General features: G+C 37.2%; 1 protein-coding gene across 11 annotated transcripts in view; it reads right to left on the reverse strand.

Moving 5' to 3' along the window:
- GRM7 (glutamate metabotropic receptor 7) overlaps window positions 1-25,434 on the reverse strand; it is a 342,940-nt gene that overhangs the window by 140,079 nt on the left and 177,427 nt on the right. For all 11 annotated transcript variants that reach the window (XM_062585576.1, XM_062585583.1, XM_062585585.1 and 8 more), the window contains one exon: window positions 694-834. In XM_062585576.1, coding sequence (XP_062441560.1) covers window positions 694-834 — 141 coding nt within the window. The remainder of the gene's footprint in view (window positions 1-693; window positions 835-25,434) is intronic.

A 25,434-nucleotide genomic window follows, 5' to 3' on the forward strand; every position in this document is an offset into this window, starting at 1 on the left:
GAAAAGAGGAGCCAATCTGGTAGCCAGGAGAAAATAATGGAGCTTGAACAAAAAGCTACAAAAGGTCACAGTTACAAATGCAGGCATTGGGTTTTCTATATTACTGTGTAGAGGCAGCAACAACATATTTAACTCCCCGTTATTAAATACTATTGATGAGAACAAAAATCTGATCAACAATTTTATACCACCTAAAATTAAAACATTTAATTCTGTACTAATACATTCCTATAGGAGTATTTCCCAAAAAATTAGATTCAAAACCACATAGTTAGTATCCAACTATTCCTCTGAATCATAAGCAGAGAGTGCTTTAATACAGTAGGTGGCCACATCATGATTTGCACACCGGCAACAAGATAAAAGTTGTGAAGATATACTCAATTTAAAATAAACAAACAAAGACCCCTTCCCAAGTCACACTATACGCAAATAAAAGTACTTCTGGGCCCCATGAAAAATACTGATTTTCCTGCTGGATGGACAGGCAGAAAGAGAATAAATAAAAGCACGTTATTCTTGTCTTTCTCTATCTATTGCTCTTGCCCTGCAAGGCTTATGCTGCTGTTCCTTTTTCTCTAAAACCTACCAAAATTCAATTTATTTTTTCAATCTGTCTCCAACCAACCTTCCTTGCATCAGCTATGCAGTTCACATAGAGTAGCATAAGAAGGGTGAAGTGGAAGAAATTACCTGTGCATTTACGATCCGTGTCTTCCTTTTTTGATCCGCTGATGGTTAACTTGCAGTTGAAGTTCTCCTCCCAGTATTCTGCAAACCACACATTCCTTCTGTTGTTCTCCAGAGTACGCGAGGTAAAATAAGCATCAAACCCTAGAAAAGGAGACATGTCAAAAACTGAAGCCTAGCTCATCCTTGACAGAAACTCCTATAACGTGAAAAACAAATAGGCTGCAATACACAGCACACGATTATGTATCTATCCAGAAGGGAAGACTACAGAAAGGAAGAAAATCAGCTGTACGTTTTATCTTATCAACCGCACCTTACAAGTAAATTATTCTGCTACTAACTCTGAGCCATGAAACAAAGTAAAAAATCTGCAAAACAGAAATAAATATTAAAAAGAAAGTATTATAAGCAGTAAAGGTGGATTATATATATATTGATAAAGAATGCAGATAAATGGCATGGTGTAGCTGATATTAAGATTGAGCTGGATACAATGGTAATTTTTAACCTCTCCAGTCCTCTGCCAAGAGAGCAGTTTCATCCCAGTGTGTTGGCCACACAGTACAGCTACTTATTCTTGTATTATACGTTTTCCTCTTCGTTTGTTTTATCACAGTGTAGATATATTCAGAGAGCAAAACTTCTAAGAGGCAGCTGTAAGTCACTGTTATTCACCAGATTCTCGAAGGGGAAAAATTAGAAGTTTCCTAGCTTAGATTTTGAGATTCAGTTTGTTATGGAACCACCAGAGCCATATATAGATTTCAGCACAGTAAGAGTAAAGCAACATACAACACAACTTCATTATTAAAAATGTGGGGAAAAAATTAAAAGCCCAGTTGAAGTTCAATAAAGACATCTAAAGCTCCTGTCTGAGGCTTCCTTTGTTTCAAAAATACACAGACTTCTGTTCTTGGAAGGCCACTGCATGCTACCTATCACATAGCTGAGTCATGTCAATAGCTCTCATAATTTTCCCATGCATCTTACTTACATTGCACCTCTTTAGCACCTTGCTAACTGGCCAGAAGTAGTTTCTTCTGCTTTGTGTTTTTTTGCAGAAATACATAACTGTACCTACAGGTATACTGTTATTAAAGAAGGAAAAAGCATGTCTAAAGGCTTAATAACTCAGGGTGGGGAGAGGAATAAAAAGAATTCATACTATACTATAAAATTACACAGTTCATAGAATCATGGAATCAGTAAGGTTGGAAGGGACCTCTGGAGATCATCTAGTCCAACTCCCCTGCTCAAGCAGGGTCACCTAGAGCATTAGACAAGGTTGCATCCAGGCGGGCCTTGAATATCTCCAGAGAAGGAGACTCCACAACCTCTCTGGGCGACCTGTTCCCGTGCTCTGTCACTCTCGCAGGGAAGAAATTCCTCTTCACATTCAGGTGGAACTTCCTGTGGTTCAGTTTTTGCCTGTTTCCTCTTGTCCTGTCTCATGGGACAACTGAAAAGGGTTTGTCCCCGTCCCCTTGACACCCTCCCTTCAGGTACTTATAGACATCGATAAGATCCCCCCCTTCTGTCTCCTCTTCTCCAGACTAAACAGGCCCATTAATTTCTGAAAAGGAATCACACCACTATAGTGTAAGGATTTTCCCTACCAAGTTTTCAAATTCTATAGTTTTAAACAATTCAAATAATCCTTTAACATTTGAGACAGCATCTCTTCAAAGGTCATGCTTTATTTCAATGGATTTTTCTCATGGTACAACAGACAGCTTTGAAACAAATGTTTACTTCCCCAATATATAACAATCATTTCAGGCTAAAGGAGTATCTTATTACTAAGTACACTGGGAAATACTGCTTCACCTTTGTTGTGTTCAACTACTCTATCATGTATCTTCTTTCAGAGTCGAGATAACTCCTTCAGATCCTGAAAAAAACCTTTGTGAATGCAAAAACTTGCAAATCAATAAATACATAACCCAAGTACCAGCATGAGGTCAGAAATTTGGCCTTTATTCATGTAATGAAGAAAACTCACACGAAAGCATGACATGAAAAGAGACCCTGGTAAATGCCAGGGAGGGTCAGAGGCTGGACACCACCAGCTGTGTGTCACTGCTCTTGGCACGTGCAGGGGTCTTCTCACAGCTTGAGAGGGCAACAACTAGCAGAGATCACTGCGCTCTCAAAACAAGTCATGCATTGCAGGATTAGAAATCTCCTGCCAAGCTAAATGGTGCAGTGTGCCTCAGGCTTACAGTTGCCTGGCCAACAAATGAAATCTTGCTTTAATTCATATTTTTATTTTATTGCTATCCCAGTATATTTTTTGGTTTTCCTGGTCTGTTTGGCAAAGAAATTATTTTCATGGGAATAAATATATTAGTGCATGCACACACAGTCATCTATAAAGTCTATTTTTTCCTTTATATAGCCGGTAGAAGCAGTATTCTGTAATGTATTCAAAAAGATGTTAAACAAAATGAGAACAACAGAATTGAACAGATCAATACACTGCAACCTAACTTCAAAATTGAGCTGAAAGGTGAGTGTAATTAAAACCTACTTGAGTTCATGGTACTCCGTTTTTCAATCCCTGTGCTGTTGACAGGAGCTTCCAAGCAGAGAGGAATGCACAGCAATGTTGCAGCACAGCTCTGACCTGGGAACCTGCAGCACCCACAGCCCCTTCACCCCATGCATCCCATTACACCCTTAGGAAAAGAAGTTGTTACATGTGCTAAGGAAAGGAGTGGGAGAAGATTAAGAAAAAGGAAAACCTTTTACTCGCTGAAATCTTTCCCCAGTTACCTGACATGGGGAATGCTTTCAGACCATGGTGTGACACAGGCAAAGTTCTCATAGCATGTAATATGGAAAAGGCTTGTCACATTTGCATCAAAGGCACCAGAAAAATGGACAGTTGCTGTTCCAGTTCCATAGTGCTGCTCCTTTAGCCAGGTTATAGACTCCTAAGTCTGAAATGTCAGTTTAATTTTACAGGCTATGCAAGATAACCTCAACACTTACATGAAAGAAGCCCAAAACCATGAAGTAGGAAATGATGAAGTATATGGGGAAGGTGTTCACATAAGGCCATTCTTCATTTCTAATGAATATTAAACCATCAGTGTCACAGCATTTTGCAAGGGGGAACGCTGATGTGAAGACGATACCTTTCAGCTGTAGGTATAACCCATTATAGTCATTCTAGTCCCATGCTAGAGCACAGATACTTACCTCAAAATGGACACATTCCTATTCAAGCAATGCTGTCATGCATCCTCCATTTTTAAAAGGATCATTTGTTTTCTTAAATGCTTTCAAGGTATCTCTTTGTGCTACTGAACAGGTTTTCCCCTTTTACTTTCCCTTTTCAGTGCTATGTTTTATATATATATATATATATATATATATATACACACACACACACACTATATATATATATATACACACACACACCATACATACGTACAGTACAGAGTACAAGTACTGTATAGATACACACACACAACATAAAATTTGCAGTAGTGATGTATTTATTGTATATTTTTGTCCATTTTAAGGAAAGAACTTTTATTAGGTATTCCTGGTCAACAACATTATTCTTGCCCTACTGCCTCCAAAAATCTAAGAAATGAACCGAACAAATTTCCTTCTTAAAGTTTCATAAATGAGTGGAAAAGTCATAACCACAATTTAGACCTTCCCAGCTAACTTACTCCATTGCTCAGTGCATTGACCTACAGGTACGCCAGAAAGCACTTCTGCGAGAAACATGGTGTATTGGTACACTGCTAAAAGCCACTGTACTCCTATCTGAGTCACTAAGCAGTAAGGGTGCTGTGCCCACTCTCTTCAGAAGAGTGATATTATAACAAATATGCTTGAATAGCAGGGTATTCATCACTGTTATTGTAGTTGTTTGTAGTTTTCTGAAGTCCTTGTAGTCATCTGCAATTAGTAACATCAGAGCTTTTGTTTATGAAGTCAGTTTAGATTCAGAATTTTTGAAGTAACTTTCCAGAATTGCAGGCATCTTCAAGATTCAGGTTACAAGAGACAATTTGCCTTTTCTTAAGCAGGTTGTACAAGCAGTCATACTATGCAAATCTGAAGCCTGTAAAAAGCAGATCACTAAAACAGGATTTCAAAAATGGTGGCTGCACACTGAGAGGCTCACAGGTGAATTATCTGGCATCCTGAAGAGCTAAACTCCACTGAGGATGCAAATCTCAGAATTTCTATTTTGTCCCTTTACTTGGGTTTACAACTTGCACTAGCATTGCAAAAGAGAGAGTAAACAGGTAAACAGTGAGCTAAAACTCTTCTGTATCCTGTATAATCACATGGTTTCTTGTGATTTTGCAATTAGAAATTACAGTAAATACATAGTTCATTGAGGAAGAGATAAAATGGTTCTTCATACCACAGCCAACTATTTCTCTCAATAAAATAGGTGGGTAAATTGGCTCAATCTGGCACTCTGCACAATGAAATGGAGTCAGAGGAAAAAAATATATGGTTTCATTGAACTAGTACAGCAATCCATCAACTATAGGATAGAGAGCATGCAAACAGACATTTTCAAGCAAGAAAGTAGATTAGGAGTGGGGTAGACCCTTTTTCCCTATATTAGCTTTGTGTATTATTGATCCAACTGCAATATACATATTTCCTAGTCCTGAACTTACTGCTTAATTACTCACATCCAAAGCCCACTGCTCATATGACATGCTGTATATCAACCCCCAAAAATCAAACTACAGAAAGAAATATTGTTGTTTTTCAGAAACAGCCCAAAAGCAAATTCAATTTTACCTTGCACCCACACTAGAAAATATGCATGGATCTCTTCTGCAGCGAAAACATCAGACATTACAAAACACTAAACAAAATGAGGCACCAACTGAATGTCTTACTGTCTATTTGGCAGCCAGTAGTTGAAGTACCTGCCTGCACCAAATTATGGAAACCTGCAAGCAAAACACTGAAACAGGACAAGAGGAAACCTCAGTTGTGTACTGAAGCTCTATTTCTACCCTGGATATGCTAGTCAAATTCATATACATACTATGGCCGTCCATCTTTCAACACTGGTGCAGAGTTTTCTCCTGTATATTGAAGTTTCTGATTCGACCTGAAATCTAAGGTGATATACTATTTTTTTCAAGGCATGAAAACTATATGTTTGTGTGATATTTATTGTCATAAAGCTTGCTGGGTTGTCTTGGAAACAAAAGGTACTATTGAATCAAATCTCACTTCATTTGATAGCCATACACTTAGCTGCTAATAACAGAGTGAACAGTTACTTTATTATTAATTCAGGGTGGCTGGAAAACATAGATTACACGCTGGTGTTTCCAAGCATGCTTTTATTTCACATCTGAAAGACAACAAAACCTTTCCAGAATAAAACCACAACCTGGTTTTATTCAGGAAAACCAAACACAGGTTTTCCTGTGAACCTGCAGGAAAACCACTTACTTGTGATGACAGAAACCTCAGATCACCTAGATCATTTTCCTGTTGACTTTAAGACAAAGCAGGTTCTTAACTCAGGCTTCTCACATTTTAGGAAATCATTTAGTAAGACTCTCCTGCCACAGCTATTCCAGTACATATGCGTAACCATGGAGGGAAAGGGATGCACATCCCTGCCATCTCACAAAGGTGCTGGAGCTATGCTTACAGCTCCCAGTGCGTCCAGGGCCCACCACCTCTGTCTGGCTGCAAAGGATTTGGCTTATGGCCTGGACGTGCTCCCTTGGATGTGATATGGAGCTATGTTGCTGCCCGTTGCACCGAGAAGTGGGGATGCGAAACTCAGCAAGAATGGCTCTTCCTAGTCCAACTGCCAGAGCCTCGGGGCTTTCTAGACAGAAGTTCCATCAACAACCGTATGATGCTAATAAGGACAACATAGAAAATCCCAGACTGTGCTTATGATCTAAAGGATGTTTTCTGGAGACAGAAGGAAATAGAAATATTTATACTTCTAGAGAGTAAAGTACAAATAACATTCACACCAGTAGATTTTACTTCCACTTAAACAGATACATGACCTTCTGTTCTCCCATTACTTCCTCGCTTTCTGTGAACTAATGACAAATTAGCGACTCTTACGAATGTTTCTTCTTGTTGCCTACAGAAACGACAAAATTCTTGTGCTTAGTATGCTTGAAATTGCTAGCAAAATATTCATAGGGCTCAGAAGAAAATTTATAAAATATATTTAGATTTTAGTTTAAAATGATTTCCTGTAAGTCTATTTGTATTAAGTTTTACTCATAATTAAAAGAGCATTTCTAAGGAAATATTGAGTCGTAAGATTTGTGATATGTATGGCAGAAAGAGGGAAAAAATATACTTTACCAATGTGGTAAACTGACTGACCTCTGGAAAAAGTGTTATATAACTTAATAAGATAAAATCAATAAGTCTTGATAAAATTGTAACAGAATTCTGTAAGAATTACTCTAAACCTTTACAAATTCAGTAACAAAAAATAACATTTCTATTGATCTTTTTAATGATTTCTCAGCATTCTCAAGAGGAAGTATACAATCCTATAAGAGTTCACATTTTTTATTATTATTTTCTATTGATCAAGACAAGCAGGCAAATGACTGACTGACAGAGGGATGGAGCTAAGCAGCAGGCCAAATTTTTATTAATTTCCACCTGGAGAGAAGTACTACGTACCTATCCTCTATTTCTGACATAGCTGGAACAAAGCTGGTTGCACTGCAGATTGTAGGACTACTGCTGTCACTTGGCCAAAAACCTGGAGAAGGTCTCTAGAAAGTATCACTTTTGTGAACTGTCCTCCTTCCCCACATATTTGGGACCAAGGAAGTCCCCCGTAGCCACAACTAAGTAAGGGGAGAGAGTTCTGTGATTTGAGCCAACAGTTATCACTACCACCGAATGCTTTTTCACAGTTATTTTTGGAGGGGTAATTGTACTAAATATACTTTAAAGTAACTTTAAAAAAAATCAAAATAGGTGAGAGATATTATTTAATTAAGAATCAATTAAAAATCTTACTATTTCTAAAATTTACATTAGATGAACAGCTAATAATTAAAGCAAAACCCAAATACTCAGTCCACAGAAACATTTGCTGATTGCAAGGCAGCAATACTGCCACACTGAAAAACAACCAACCATGTCAGTAGACCATAATCAAACACTGGGAATCACATGACAAGTTTCAGAATTTAAATTCCTCTTCAAGAACAGACTGTGCAGTAAGGTAATTACATGCATCGGTGTTACTGTATTTTGAACACTAACCGTAAGGTTTGAGTGGTAAGGTGCAAAGATTTGTGCCATGTAATTATTTTAAGATAATGCTCAAGGATTTATATCATATAAGCTTTAACAGCCATGACTGTAACAGGTGTTCATCTTTGCCAATAATAAAAATCAACAGCTTCTTCTTCAATTTAAATGTGATGAAAACTTTTCATATGAACACAAAGTATAAGTTTTTTTCTTCAGTTTGGATATGAATGGTTTCAAATGTAATCAAGCAACTCTGATCCTTTTTCCTACTCAAATATCATACTCCCAATGACAGTGGAAATTCTCCATTTTTGTAAGTTGGCCTCATACAGCCTTCACGTCTCATGAGCACATGCTCCCTTCAACCTCCATTTTTGGTAGAAAGCCTTTTTGCATAGAAGTGTACCAGGCAACCAGACTAGAGAGCTGTGCCATTGCTCTCACTCCCTGAGTCCAACATCTGATCTGTCCTTTTTATTACTTCAGCATCGCATACATTATACCACCAGCACTCTTGCTCTTGCTAACTAGATGAGAGGCACTGCGTTTCTTCATGCAGGAACTACCAATAATACAGCTATCACACAGAGCAGAGACACTGTAATTAGTGCTTTATAAATTCCATGTTTTGTTGCTAACTCCATCTCTTCCTCCCCTTCACCCCACAGTATTGCCTGGGGCCTTCCAAGCACTCTTTTGGCTTTGTACTATTTACAGGCCTGTGGTCAAGGGATCCAATCCTTCCTATGTACATGAATTCACTCACTGCAGATGTGACCACGTCTCGGTGGTGATGCTTGAAAGTACACACATCTTGCTCGGACCAGAGTGGCAGACAAAGCCTTCCAAAACACAATGCAAGTTTTCCAAGCCCTCGGGAAGTGGTTTGTGGTGGCAGGGAATTCCTTTCCAGAACAGGTAAGTGACAAAATATCTGCGAACAGGAGCCTTCTGTAGCATTTTTCAGTTACGGATTACAGGTGATAAAAATAGGTAGTTATATACCAGAAAATATATGCATTATATTTCCAGATTTCTGTAAGAGTAAAGGAACTTTTCAAATCTGTGAGGGATGAATGCTGAATCCAGTATCAAGTAATTTTTTATCAGATTCCAACTAACCTGTAACTGTCTACCTCTTGGAAAAAGCCAATGCTTGTAACTGCCTCAAAAATATACAAAAGATGTTTCTGTTGTGGGGTGGAGAAAATTTTCTATCTTAAACCCCTATTAGTCAGCACCTTTCCATACTTCCAATACACTGAGAGACCGTCCTCTCTAAATTCTATCAATAGTTTTATATCAGAAGGACATCTTAATTACTTGCCTAATTTTAGACAGATTTTTTGAATTAATGTGATTTAAACTCATATTAGAATTAAAATATGGGCAAATACATTCTCTGTAATAAGGACAGACTTAAGCCAATGCTAAAGCTTAATCTTTTAGAACTGAAGCCAAGAGATGACTCTTGATATAACCTATAGTCACTATGTTAAACATAAGAGTAACAGTTTTGGGTTCAGGGATTCAGGGAATTCCCAAGAAGCAGAATGCTTATATGCAGAAGTACGACTTCTTACTGTTGTACATGGCCAAGTATTACACTTGTATGGCACATTTTAGTAATTTCTGGATGTTCCCCACATATCATACTTTAAAAAATTACTTTTTTCAGTAAATACCTCTAAGAGAGAGTTATTTTATGAGATTTTAGTAACGGAAGTAAATCTGTTATTACTTTACATCTCTGTGATTCGATTAAATCATTTCTACACATAGAGAGACGATACAATCTAATCCCAGGGGGATTAATGTGTAAATTAACTACATGGCAAAGAAATAGACTTTAAGAAAAAGGGGGTAAGAGCGAGAGAAAGAGAAACAAACAAACAAACAAAAAGGTTCAGAAGCACTAGGGATGACCTGTGATCTCCAGAGGAGGCGAAGGACAGACTCTCACTCGGCTCTGCTGCCACAAAGCCCAAGTACCTCTGCCCGTTCCCATGCTTTAATAGTGATACTTGTAACATCTCCCTAAGCTCCTGTTTGAATGTGATTCAAAGCACACATTTCATCACTATTAGGCTAGTTTAGTAAAGCAAAGTTTAATTTTGGCTATATACATAGCCTAGCATTAAAAGCAATTGATTCTATAATGATACAACAGCTATCAAAAATCATTTGTCTGGAATCACAATTAATTTTGTTTGTGATAAAAATTTTCAGTAGATCTTAAGTGACTCAAATTAGAAAATATCCAAGGAAGATAGAAGCCTAAGTCTCGTACCCAGTCAGCGGGAGCTCGCTCTGTATGTGATATTCAGCCTAGGTATTTTATTCTGTGTTAATTGTTTATGATCAGTCATCAAAAGTTAAAATGAACACCAGTCAACACCCAATGATTTCCTAACACAACATGCAACATTGCCCTAGAAAACATTCATAGTGCTCCAACCCTTCCATCAGTTTTCAGAAATATTTCTCAAGTCTTCCAGAAAACAGTATATGCCATCACTAAGAGAAAAATGCTACAATCCTGACAAAAATCTGAAATGTTTAGAACAACAGCTTGGTTCTCAACTCGAAAATGAAGCCCTCTGACTCTGTGGCTACTTTTTAAACGAACAAAACCCCAAATGATTTATCTCTAACATTAATCTCACATATTTCCTTCCATCTGATGTTACATGTTGCCCATTTTTTTGCCTGAAAGCGTAACATTCAGGTTCTTTGGCAGAGATGGCCAAAGGAATTACATGTGCTTTAGAGAATAAATGAGGCTCCAAGACTAACGATGTAGATTTCCATGGTCAGTTGCATTATGGAGAAAAAGGCAGGCTCACAGCTGAGGCACTTCTCATGGGGAACGTGCCAGGCAGTGACAGCAAGGCATCGCGCAAGGCCAGATGGTCCCTCCAAATCACTGCCTGGCACTGCCCTTCTTAGCAGTCTTCCTGCCGGCCTCATGCACTGTGAGCAAGAAGGACATGGCCAGAAAACCAAACAATTCTTTAGGGGAAGAAAGGTAAAAATGCCTCATCCAGCATTCAACTGGCTCTTTGGAAACAAACAGTGGCCAAATTAAATTTCCAGAACAGCAGAATGCAATTTCTGCAGCTTCCTGTTTAAAAATGTGGGCTGGTTCATGAAGATTCAAAATGCTAAGATTTCACTGATGTGAATGAACTAGATGTTTTTAAAATAAGAGTTCTGTATCACTTCTTGCTTATCGTACCTTAATATACATTATGAAACATTTAGTTTACGTGTCAGCAATAACTTAGAGGGCTGGTGGGATATAGGCAGTTGTTATTCAATAAGGAAAATAATGAAGCCTAATTCAAAAACAAAATTATTGACCTACTATTATTTATTTTGTGCCTAAAGTGTTTTCATTCTCAGGCAATGTGATTTGTGAGCAAATATAACATACTGACCCAATTTTACATGAAGAGTGTTTTTATATTCTCTATTTTGTCCAAAGTGCGTCAACGGCTATGATGGATTGTTATACAAATTTTATTAACCCAGATACTACATCATCACTTCCTATGAGTACTGATGCCAAGTGAGCTGAAAGCTACTCTCAGTCTTCTCGTTTCCTTACCCTCAAGCCAAAATAGTTTAATTTAGTGACATTAAATCTAGGATAAAAGTATTAGATGTGGAATAGTAAGATCAATTTTAGAGGCACCCAGTATTTTTTCCAATTTTATGATGTTGCCTATGCCATACACTATGTAGTTTTAAGGAACTATTAAAATAGTTTACAGATACTTTCTTGACCTCCTTACCCAATAAAAATGCTATACTATTGAGTGATTCTTTTAATAATTTCTTTCATGTCATAAATATGCTTTACACTTGTTTTCTTTTTTAATATTTGCTGAAAGGAACACTAAAAAGGTCATTTTCATTCATGTCACGTTTGACATGTTTTTGACATAAAATACATAAAGCATGTACAAAAATTCTGCTTGTCAGGCTTAGGGCAAATCTGAGATTTAAACTATAAAGCTTTACTACAGTAGTGACTGGTTAAGTGTCACTATTATCATTTTTTATAAAATTATACAGCTGCTATGACAGTGAGGCCACGACCTAGGTAGTGTCTAGATAGCAATGGAACACAAAGGTTAATATACAAGTATATTATTATTCATTATTCTACATTTTACGGCCCTCAGGCACTTCTTACTTCCACAGAGCTCCCATTTATATCAATGTAAGCAGTTAATAGAGAAACCTAAATTTATTTCTACTCTGTGTTTTATTGTCATACCAGCTACAGGTCCCAAACAAGAATCAGATGCCTGCTGTAACAGACACTGGGGACACATGGACACACACATGGACACAGACACAATAAGGAGTGAGCCCTGGGCCTCTGGTGCCAAAGGCTTTTCTTGATAATGTGGTCTTTGGTGCTTCCAAGTACGTAAGTCCTCTTATCAAAGCAAGAGGCTGATGTTTAAATCCACACAGAACAACTGTTTTCTTTATAAACAAACAAAAAAAAACAAACAAAAAAAAAAAAAAAAAAAAAAAGAAAGAAAAGAAAAGAAAAGAAAAAGAAGAGAAAAGAAAGAAACTGTACCAAAGCATCAAGAGAATTGTTACAGGGCAGAAGACAACCACAGCTTGTGTTCCTCTTCCCCTAACAACTACAGACTTTAAAACACGTAAGATCTTTACATTTTAAACCACAGAGGGACATTTTAAACTGACACTAATATAAGTCACCTGCACTGTTTAATGCATAATGTGCTCTCCTTTGGGTGAATACTTCCCTTCTCATTCAAATGACTCCTGCTGCTGGAACGAATAACTTTTTTATGAAGCGCAATATGCACAGTCCCAGCCAAGGGCAAAGTGCTGCTCTTATAAACCTGCTCTTGATAGTATCTGCATCTGCTGAAAAAGATTGTCACCAGAATCAGACCAGAACAGCTTTAAAAATACATGGAGAAGCAAAATCTCTCTCCCAGTAATTCATCCCTTCCTGCTGCCTGGTTTAGGAAGTATGACATGTCTTGCTAGCACTTTATCCATGAAGCACTCTTTTCCTCATACCTGGAAACAAGTGAAAAACGTTTTATCACAAGATATAGGTATAGGATGGTGCACAGGAAAGTCATGTCTCATTGTTTTCAACTAATACATGTATTACCTAGCTTATTTTCAAACTCCTCTTGAGATAGTATCTCTAAGAAAATATTACTCGCAATTCTAAGAAAAAAAAAAAAAAAGCTCCCTCAATTTTGACAATCAACTTCTTAATTGTAAACAGGCTTTAACAATGCTACCCAGCTATAGGATGCTAGGATGAAAAACAGTATATTGTAATTACTGTCCTTCTCCTCTCTCTGTACAGCCTTCTCACCTCATACTGCTAATGAACAGTTTCAGTTTTCACTCCAACTGTGCACAGTAATCATGCCAAACTACATGTTAAGATCAAAAACAAGCACTGAGACTCATATGTGTAAAGATAAATATGAGAACAACACAAGATAGTTTCTGAGGCCAGAAGAACACGTTAAAGTCATTCCTCCACCAGACAGGCCACAGAATTCTACCCAGTAATTCCTACACAGACCCTAATTATTTGCAACTGAAATAACTACATCTTTTAGGGAAAGGAAAAGCTTTCCTCATGTTGATTTAAGCATTTCAGGAACAGAATATCCTATAAGCATCCGTATTTCATCCTCTGATTACCTCTGCTATTAGGAAATCTAATTTCCTCCTCCAATTTTTAGGGTTATCTCCCCCTAGAGTCAACATCCAACACATGATACTGGCTAGCCCTGTATGTACAACATGAAAAATTATCAGACAAGTACCTATTCCCAGTTCTTGGCTCAGATTCTCTCCTCATTTGTTCTATATTTCTGATCCAAACCCAAGAAGTTAGCAAGGCAGAAGACTGCACTTGACAGCCTTGTCTCTAATGAGCCACACAGAGATCCTCTGAGAAGATAAATATTTAACAGTAACTCTTCTGGCTGATGAATTGTCACCAAATAACATTTATCGCTCACTGACCAGAAGCTGAGCATCAGCAACAGCAGAGTTTCTGGGAAATGGGACAACACAGCCTTTACAGAGTTGGGCATATGAACCGGTAGAGATTTTCAAACCTAACGGAGGTTCAGAGGAGTCTCCTAGTCAGAAATGTCTTAGTAGAGATGAGTATCAAGCACTCTAAGCATAACTAAACTTTTAAATGGTTCTCAAGTTACAAGATAATTTGTATTCCCCTCTCTCCATACCAACACATTAACTAAATATATTATTTCCATAACGAGGAGATGAACATCTGTGTGGCTTCCCAAAATTTCAAGTGGTAATACTTGAGACAAGTATTCTCTCCTTGGGGGCTGGCACATCAGCATTTTAAATAATTGCTGAAGCTAGAAACATAATTTAAATTCTAAAGAGACATTGAAGAATGACTTCAGGTATACTTTAGATTTGCGGATTTTACATAAAGCACACCAATTTAATTCCACAAATTAAAGTTGCTGCAATATTGTAATAAACTTTGTACTTGGCCCTGTGTAAGCAAGCTGCTTGTAACTTACTGAAGACATACAAAAATTTAGAGAGTATGAGATAAAATATAGATATCTGAAAAATAATCTTCAGTAAAATAACATTAAAAATAACACTAAAGCAGAATTCTCTTCCAATCGCTCCAGGTTACATCTACCATTTACACAGTGCATGTCAACAGGCTCCGTAAGTTGCATGCCATTTCATTATACATAAAACTCATGCCATTAGTTATGCACAAAAATACTGTCTTAACTAATGTGCCTTTATTCCTTCATATCTTTCTTTCAATAAATCTACTAAGTCTCCAGAAAAACTTTGTAAAGAGGCTATTTCACTACTTAGTCTCTGACTTAAATAACTGCTTTTTACAGCTGGAAAATTTTAGAAGCCAATTTTAGTCACAAATAATGCAAATTTATGAGGGCCTTTAGTCATTTCTGTGCACAAAGTAGCTAATGCATGCCTCCTGGCCAGCTATTGCTGAAATGTTCTCTTTAGAAGCAGCTACACCATAGTCACCTTTGGGATTTGTTTTCCTTTAACTTGATGCCTCAATTGTGTATTACTATCTATATTAACGTGACAAAAAAGGTCTCAACATCTTTATTTCCATGATACCTCAATCATTTTCCTGTTCCCCTTGACTCCTTTTTACAGCAGCAGGCTGTAACTCTCAGCAAGTTGGAAGTATTAAATCCAAAGAACGAATAGTCTGTTTGCATGCAAGTATCTTTAGAAACAAAGATCATATGGAGGACACAGCAGATCTACACTGCAAACCAGAAGGGATTTCAACAATTTCCATATGTCATTAACTTACAGTATATTCTAAAATATTTTTCTTTTGAAATTTTGGCTATATGAAACAGTCATTAAACCGAGAAATACAGACAAGATTTGAAAATAAAGACTGAAAACAATTGCTTATTAAAAGAGTAATTGAAGGCTACTTACACTATGTTAACCACCATAAATTCCAAGAAAGAAATTAGAAAAGGAAAGAAAAGCTTAGTTTCACTGAAGAAATATATGATAAGAGCTTACACTGTTATTGATGCTTATGCACATACTATAAGTGGAAGCGAGCTGAGACCATAACTTACTCTTTTGAGTGTGAAGAGGTTTTAAAGGTTTTGACACTGCACTTACAGAGAAGAATACATTGAAGACTACATGTTATAGGTGGAAATCATCAGAGATGACTCTAGTTAATTTTAATCTTTATTCACAAGCAATTACATCATTCTGTTTTCAGTAGTAATAACCAATTTGAGATCACTTCTTTTCTGCTTCACTCTTACAAATTCTAACCATTATTTCCTGGGAAAGTAAAATGTATCAGGAACACGTACAACATGCAAGCTATTGCTGAATTATAAGCAAAACTGCAGAGTAGGAGGGTTTGTTTTGTTTTGTTTCCTGCATTTTTTTTTCACATTGGATTAGTATAAACCTTTAGTTTCCTGGACATTCTTTTTAGAATACCTTACATGATAATCAAATTATTAATTGTGTATAATTCTTCTACCTTAGTTGATTGTGAGGAAAGACTACAAATGTAAAAAGCTTTGCCCAACTGTAGCTTTGGAGCTCTTGGCCCAAAAGACAGTGAGTATGCATGCATTATAAACAGAGTGATGGCTTTTGACTATTAAGAACAAAGTTGCCACTCAAGGGAAAGCCCAGCACTCCTTGGCTCAGCCAGTAGAGCAGCTGGATACACAGCAGTTAGGTTTGGAACAGGCCAACAGACTGGTGCTCACCCAAACCAAGTCAATTTGACAGCATAGCAATAGACTGCAGTGACATACAGGACTAATATGTGAATGAATTACACATGAGAATTTAATACACATTTCTGAAACTACACATGTAGTTTCTTAGAGGGGCAAAACTGGTAAGCACTTGAACACCTACAAATACATGCCCTTTTATCCACCAGACAGCTAGATGTGAAAGACAGGTCATTAATAGCACAGATTGATTTAAAGAAATGCAGCAAATAATTAAGTTTTTTAGATGCCTTGAGGTTCAAATGGGAACGTATGTTTAGTGTATCTCACCTCCCCTATGCCACCAAATAGGAACCTGTTTTGCTTCATGACCTATATGAACTGCACATAAACACAGAAACAGTGCTGTTTTCGGCGGCTACAATGAGAAGTGCCCTTCCCAGCTCTGCATCCAGGAGACTCTTTCCGTCTTGGTTTCTTCCTTTTCCTGCACAGATGCTCCATCAATGGGCTACACTGGCAGTTACGTAGCAGATGACAAGGGGATCTTGTTTCTTTCATTTTAATTTCTAATATATTAATGTTACTTTAACTTCTTGTTGGAAAAAATAACCCTTATAGAAAAGACTGATGACGGAACCTTTTATTTATTCCACCACCTTATGGCACAAGCAGATTGTATTTGTATTCCGTGTTTTACTGCCCCCAATTTCAGAGTCTGAAGCTTCACAAATTAAAATACTGTAATAATTGCAGAAGAAAATAAAATCACCTAGTATTCATGGACTTAATCCTGGAAGAGTTCTTTCTTGACCCCCAATTTGTTACAAATGTAACTAAACATTACAAGAAACGATCAGTCCTTCTGCTCAAGTATCTGTCATTTTCAATTGCCTATGTTGCAGCAGCTATGGGTAGTCCACTAGGCACTGGACAGGATGCATCTGTTACATACTATACTAAACAAACTTCTTTTTGTTATTAGCCTCAGCTAAGCCAGTACATCAGAGATAAAAAGTTACCTGTTCTACTAGCAACAATTTGTGGTCTCCATTCCTCCTGTTGAACTGTTAAACTAGGTATTTAGGATCATTCATGAGTATTTTTTTTTTTTTTTAATCTAAAACAGAAACAGCATATTTAAGAAAGCTCCTGCAATTCCTAGCCTCTTTAAGTGAAGAGTAAGACATGAAGGAGATGTGAAATATGACTGGCAAAATAAGTAGCCTGCTAATAGGCTTCTTCTCCCACTCCTCTGTTCGAGCAATGATAGTTCTTCTTTTAGCATTGTACTGGAACATCAGTTCAGCTCCCTCAACTTGGTGAATCAAGTCAAGGGGTCAAACACAATGCGGGCGCTGTGTCTGGTACAGTATCCATGCCAGACCTTATCTAAGGGAGTGGAAGAAGGTGGTAAAAATCTTAAATCTTTTCTTGACTTCTCTTTCTAGTATGTCATTCTTTTTAGGCACGGATAAACTAAAACATTTTTATAATTCTCCAAGACCAAGCTCTGCTTCAGCATCCCAGAAGTTTCATTCACATAGGGTCAGGTGAGATCCACTGAGTTTCATCATCCCCACAACATTCAAACTCAGAAAGATACTCCTGAAAATTGAAATCAAGCTCCAATATAAAAGGTCTAATTGAGCATTGCTTATTGCCAGACCTAGAGAAATGCATTGCATACAAAAGCTAACCCAGCTTCCCACGAGACTGACATGGAACAATGCAGTACCAAATTCTTGTACAGTTTTTAGATCATAAGACTTGTGGAAAGTCTTTTTGCACAGAATTGGGATTCTTCTTTAATTTTTCAGTATTATCTAACAGTCTTCCTTGGGAACAAAGAATGAGGGGAACTTTTAATTGTTCAATCTTCCTAGATAAATTGTAGATTCTGGGAAACCTATCAATTTTACAAACAAACAGAAAATGAATTCCTATCAAATAAATAAGTCTTGCAACTCAGTGGTAACAAAAGCAAAGACTAACAGCATTAGAATGATTTCCTAAGGATATATTTTGAGGGCTTTATACTTACAGCATACAGTCACTGCCTTCTTCATGCGCTTCCCAACGTGCTATTCACATGTTGCTCAACATGTTTCCCAAGGATGTAAAGTCTGGTTGCCAGCCTAAGCTGCTTTTGGCTCTGCTTCCTTGCAAAAATGCTGGAAAGCAACATATGGCTGTCTCCAGTGTGGAGGAAGAAACTTTTCCTTGAAAATCCTCTCTAATCTAGTATACTTGTTAATGCCTTCTGTGCAGAGTGAACCTTCAGAGGAATACTTGGAGTTTCTTACCACATCACATGCTGATCAGAAAAGCTGGCACAAGACAATAGTCTGCTTTCTAAAAATAACATTCCTCATTTCTGTACGGAAATGCTCTGCCCAACCATGTCCAACAGATAACTTCAGGATTAGATCACTGAGAGGAATACTGCTATTTAGAAGACGGATAATACAAAACAAAGACCACTGACTATATATCTGAACAGTGATCAACAGCTAAATATTTTTAACCTATAGATTATGCCTTCTTACTGTATCAATCATCTGGGGGGGGGGGGGGGAGAGCACATGGCTCTCTCAAAACCATCTTCAGTGTCCTGGAATAACAGTTAAACATGAACACCAATGAGATTGCCCACACAAGCCTTAGGAGCAATACAGAGAATATATATATGTGTGTGTACATATGTGTGTGTGTGCGCGCGCATGTGTATACACGTGTGTGTATACACATATATGTTTATATGTATGTGTGTGTGTGTGTGTATACACCCTATATATCCACAGAATGAGTAACAGACAGCTCAAATCAGAGAAGCACCTCTGTTACAAGTAAGCCAGGTCTTTTATTTCAAGGAGTCAAAGAGAAAACACTCTAAATCTTAATTTTACACTGGTTGTTTGTGGTCTAATTAAACTTTCTATCAAATTTCTTTATTATAAAGCCATAATGCCTTTTGAAACCGTACTCGTTCAAGCTCCAACTGAGATAAAGTTTCTTGCTAATCCCGTTTCTCATACAAGTTGTCTTGCGTTAAGCAAGGCAGATAACTCTCTCTAATGTTCTGAAAAGACCACACCTTCAAACTTTCAAAGAAAACCAAAAAGAACCTCAACAACTGATCACCAAAAAACAGCCAGATGTGTGATGTTCAGCAAAATACTATTCTAAAATTACTATGTCTCAATCAACTCTGTAGAAGTTTACATTTTGAGTTGCAACAGTATGTGGGTTTATTTAATGTGTTCTTAATTGAACCACAGGTTTGGAGTTCCAGGGGGCATTTGTTTTGAGTCAGTAGCAGTATAAAGATCACATATGACATTTTATTTCTGAATGACTAACAGCTACAGGGAATCTTAAACAAAAGAAGAAAAGAAAGCTTCAATGCCTTAAGTTAAAAGGAAACTACAAAAGTTACATTAATTTGAAACTTTCTAGAACTGTGTTGGTTAACTTTCCTATATCTGCATATTAAAAAATAATGCTCCCATTAAGCTACTGGCTCTTTGAACTTACTAAACCTCTCCCCAAAGCCGCCTTTGCAACCCTTTAAAGTTAAGCACTGCACGGCTACTGAAACACCACAGTGAATATACAATGTCTTTCTACAGTTAGAAATTAGGCCTTGTTTGGCTGAATCTCAACAGCATTACCATATCTATCAATCTCAGGAGACTGCATCACTGCAGAGTCGTATTTAAGCCAACATTTAATTGCACTGCACTTATCATGGGGAAGCTTCAAACTGGCAGAGCATGAAAGAACATATAAAAAGAAGCATCACACGATGCCTGGCTTACTAAACATTCCCTATGAAGACAGCATGCATCGGTAGTGCTCAGCAAAGCCCACGGCCTGGCCACATCTGCATACTTGCCTGGGCTGCCTTTGCTGCACACACTGTGCTCCCACAATCATGACAGAGCCCATATAAACGTGAGCAAGAGCAAATGAAATTCAGCACTAAGCACAGAGGAATTCAAGCACATCTTAACTCCCAGTGTTACTTTTCAAAATACTTAAATCAATATGCAATAAGCTTTTCACAGCTGCAAGGGTGTCTTGGATTCCCAGGTAACTGCAGTATTAATTTAAATTCAATTAACGGGTTTGTCAGTATTGGGAAGGGTATATTCCCAACAAGTTTGCAGGCAGAATGACTATAAATGTTGCATGATTGATAGAGGAGAGCAAAACGTTAAGTACTTCCTTCACCTGCCCTTGGACAACTTATGCATTTTCTGTAAGGGGCAGGTAGGGGCAACTTGAGAGGATCTCTTTTACAAAATGTACTGGATGAACAAACATGTATCTTAAAAGATGATTTCTGCATTTACTTACTTAATAAATATGAACACAAAATACTCTTAGTATTTTAATTCCAAAGCTGATAAACATTACTTACTCCAAGAAAAAACGATGCAAATAAGTATTTATATGTATTGTTCCTCATGCAAACTTAACCTGCAGGATACAGTATCCAAAAACAAGTCACTCTTTCAAACTACTGACATGAAAAGGACTTTGGGCAGAACTTTAAGTGCATTTCCAGACTGTTTTTGCTTTTAACTGTGTTAGTTAAAGCCCCATAAACCAGAAGACTAAAATCCTTGTGTGAAGTATCCTGGACTCCCTTGCAGGGACCACTTTCCCAGCTCCTGTTCTGTTGATGGCACTGGGGAAACAGAAATTTGTTTACTGGTCTCAATGTTCTCAAAACAGCCAAAATGAAGAGGCCAAATAAGACTATATCTGCCCATGCTAGAGCCTTTTCAGCAGTACAGAAAGAAAATCAAATCAGAGGGGTAGTAGCAAAGGGATGATAGAAAAATTCAGAGGAGGCAACAGGAAGAATGAGTAAAATTACAGAGAGATTGTCTGCACTATTTCTCTGAAGACTTTTCTCTTATGATTTGTTTCTCTGTTTCCCCTCTGGCATTTAGAGTTTACAACCACTGCTATACGGAGGCTGCACAAATTCCTGCACTCAGCCTCCGGCAGCACTACAGCCTCTCACAGCAGGCCTGGCACAAAAGCACAACAGCCTGGAACAAAACATCCCCTAGAGCTACATCTTTCCATCTCACTTACTTTCTTAAAAGCACTGTCTGAGGCCCCAGGAGTACACAGAAAAACCTTGAGAACCTAATGACAGAGCCCTGTAAAATACTCATAATGAGATGGTAAATAAAGAGTTCCAAACTGATTATTTTGCAAATATGAGATATAACAGAGTCTTCTGTTCTGTTCAGAGAGGGAGATAAAAGGACACTAAGCTATCAGCAGCTATAGCTAGTTACAGAACAGCACTCCTGAATTTTATTTATATTGGATAAAATTCAATAATGTCTCTAAAATAGAGAAAAATTAACCCTCAGCTCTTTTGCTTTGCTAGACCAGGGATGTGAAAGTAAAACGTTTGAGAACCACTAAACTATGTGCTACTAACTCACATAAGACTCTTTTGAAAATATTTTTAAATTTAAGATGTCTTAATGTATTTTGTGAGCTAAAGACTAAATTGTGAAAGCCTAGTATCTACAGAATAGCTTTTTGTCCCAGTAAAAAGAACATGGAAAAATTTAAAAAGGTCTTACAGATCTTCCCACTTGCAGTCCTCTTAGAGCTTAGTTTTCTAAAGAGGATTCAGCTATTTAGAATTATTTTAAAATATAACCTTTTTTTGAAAAGAAGAAAAGGCTGAGGCTGTTTTTTTTTTTTTTTAATTTCTGACTTTTTAATTAAAATCTTTATTGTACTTATCCTCTTAATCATAAGACAATCAGGAAAGTACAAATATCTTGATAGTTCTACTCTTGTCTCTTCACCCAAAAACACACTGAAAAGAAGAGTTTGGAAATCTCAAATAGATGATCCAGAGAAACAAACAGTCAGATATACTTGCATTCTCACTTTGCTAAATTCCTATTCTTTTATTGTTACTTCCAGATGTAACACTGCCCAAACAAACAAACGAAGAAAATCACTTCTTACTGGAAATAAAGAGAGCATTAAAAACTTGAGTCACCATTTCTTTGGAGGTTGAGCAAATAAAGAGACAAATGAAAAATTCAAGGACAGCTATGCTGGTTTACAGCTTTTGCAACACTTTTTAAAATAATTATGCACTTATTTGTGCTGAATTTGAGCCACTCTTTAACCTCACAGCTGAGAATTTCACAAGACTGCAAACCTAGGTCACATCCATGCTTATATCACTGGAATCCAAATACTGATCTTAAATTCTGACTTCAGACCATAAATACTTCTCTTTTTTCCTTTTTATTTATTTTAAGTACGGGGAAAGCATTTTGCCAGACATTCAAAATAATTACTACTGCAAAATATATTAGCCTCTTTGTTTCTCCTCTTGTATCTCTTCCAACCCTAGTCTTTATTTCAGTGCCAGCTGCCATCCATGAAAAGACACATATAAGTAAGAAAAATGAGGAAGGCCATTTTAAAAGAAAAAGAAAATTAAAGAGCAAGATACATGAAAGTGTCAAGCTGGCAGCATGAATGCTAATAACAAGGTGAAATACAATGCAGCAGCACAATTAGACAATTTTCTGACAGAAAACAGTCACAGAAAAATAGAAATCAAGAATTAGATACTGGTTATCTTCTTACAGTCGAAGTTAAAGAAGTTTTTAAGAACTATCTGACTACACTTTTAATTCCTGAAGTCATAAGCATCTAATTTTGAAACCTTGCAGGAGTTCTCAGAACCATTTGCAAAACCTAACAAATATACCAGTAAGACCAGAATACTTAAAAATACAGACGTGATTTTCAGAAATCCTTAGTTATATCTAGTTTTACATGACTTCTGAACTGCTGACGATAATTCTTAAAGAGAAGCTGCTCAGTATTTTCTATGAAAAGAGGTTCTATGAACCTCTGTTTATCAGACTGCGTAGATAAAAAGCAGCAAGCAAAATCACTAGTCTCTTGAAAATAGTCATTTTTACTACATCACATGTCATGCTTAACAAAGCATGTTCTTCCTATGCAAAAACTTGAACAAGAAGGTTTGAGGTTGGAAGGAAAAGCAGACATGCCACTGTCTAGTGATCCCCAGCCAAGCCCAAAATGCCCCCTCAATGTCTGGATGGAGTTAAGGCTGAAAGGACAAATCTTGGAGCTGCAGAATAGGGGCATTTCTGCAGAAATAAAGGTATTCTGCTGATTTCCTCATTTCAGCTGTGACGTTGCTTTTGCTAAAAAACAGTATTGCTGGACTGTGATGCAGAGTTCTAGCCACAAAATCCCTTCTCAGCTCCACTTTCTCTTCCCTAAAATTTCACAAGGTCTAATCAAAATCCTAAATTTTACTTATCTACTAATTATGAGTGGCCTCTCCTGTCACACTCTTGAAGGATTTTAATGCATCATTTATAACATGGATAGATACTTGGGACTGGTATAAGCAAATTTAAAATCTGAAGTGTGGAAATTGCTTAGGCTAAAAGAAAAGGTGGTAAAGAAAAGGGGGGGGGGGGAGACCATCATCTTGAAACCCTAGATCAGCTACCTGACACTATTCCTTGGGCTTGAATACCTTCTGTAGATGTATTATCTGATCACTTTCCATATTTAATCAGCAAGTACTGCATAAATTGATCTTAAAAGGATCAGGTCTTTCCCTCATGCCACAGATACTTTCTTTCCACTGGCAAGAAGAACTGTTTTTCCTCCAGGGACAGAATTTAGGAATGCATGAATTATAACTACCTGCTAGGGAGAACTTAAATTGATGTCAGGACCAACCGTGTTACTGCCTTTAGTGAGAGGGTCATCCAAGTAACTCCTATCTATCTGTGTGTATATATACATATATAGGTATATATATTTTATATATATATACACACACACACACACACACACACACACAGTGTAATAAAGATTAGACTTGGGTATAATAGTGATTATAAGAGAAGGAAGTGTTCTGAAGTTTATTAAATCTACTGGAAAATAAAGAGCCAAAGTGGTAGTGGAGTTCTTACAGGTCAGTTTCTGATTAAAAACATTACTGTGGAAGATGTTCACTTAAATCTACAAAGAAATAGGCTGGAAGTTGTTCGTCCCAGCCATGATTTAGTGGAACTCCATTGCTGGATTGATATTATGACCTACAGGAATCCAGGGTGCATTCAGTTCCACATTATATTTCTTGTTGTATTGAACTGTCTACAATGCTTCTAAAACTTTGTATGTACAGTAATTTGCCAGTCCAAAGGCAAGCATTCCATCTAAGCTGCAAGAACGAAACACTTGTTTTTTGAAATCTCAACCCTTCTTTTGATTTTCCACACAGCTTCCATCTTCCCTGTGGTACCTGAAATTTTGGAAACTTTTTGTATTTGCCTCAATGTCTCCCATTTTTACCATGATCCTGATCAAACTGTTGCTTCAAAATAGCCTGTTTTGGCTCACCTGAACCCTTCCTGTACTTCACCCTGGCTCCTCTTTACTGAATCACACCTTTTCCTAGATTAGCACAGGATTTTTTCTGTTCCTAATGACAAATTCACATAGGAATTTCCCCAATGCACAAGGTTTGTCTCTTTGTTCAGGTGGCCGAAGAAGGAGGAGGATATCTGGGGAACAAAGTAGCAGTGGATAAAATCAACCAAAACGACTGCAGAGAAGTTTCTGTTTTCTTTTTTTTTTTTGGTGGTGTTTTAATTAATGTCAAAAGCAGGCAGAGCAGATGTTCATTATTTTAATATTACTGTAAAACGAAAATAATAGGAATAAACCTAATTCAAATATTAATTAAAAATACATCTTTTTTTTCCCCCCTCTTGTTTAAACTGTTTAATTTTTCTCACCTGCTGGTACTAATATGCACTCTGCAATTACATTAGACCTTTTTACAGCAAGGTTACGAGTGCATACTCTGAGTAAAAGACTAACATAAGGCATCCGACTAGGAAGTCTTACTTCCATAAGCACTGGTACTTGCAGTATTGCAATGCAACATAACATACTGTGTTTGCCCCTGTGAGCATACGTTGAGTTTCAGGATTGGGTAGCTGTGTTAGTAATCTACTGTCACCTGAGGACACAACAACACAACCTCCTTTTTGGAAGAAGAATTCAAAGTAACAATAACTAGAATTCAGTATTTTGCTGCAACAGTTGTTTCAAAAATAAATACCTC

The sequence above is a fragment of the Rhea pennata genome, chromosome 12 (assembly GCF_028389875.1).
Source record: "Rhea pennata isolate bPtePen1 chromosome 12, bPtePen1.pri, whole genome shotgun sequence".
Taxonomy (NCBI): domain Eukaryota; kingdom Metazoa; phylum Chordata; class Aves; order Rheiformes; family Rheidae; genus Rhea; species Rhea pennata.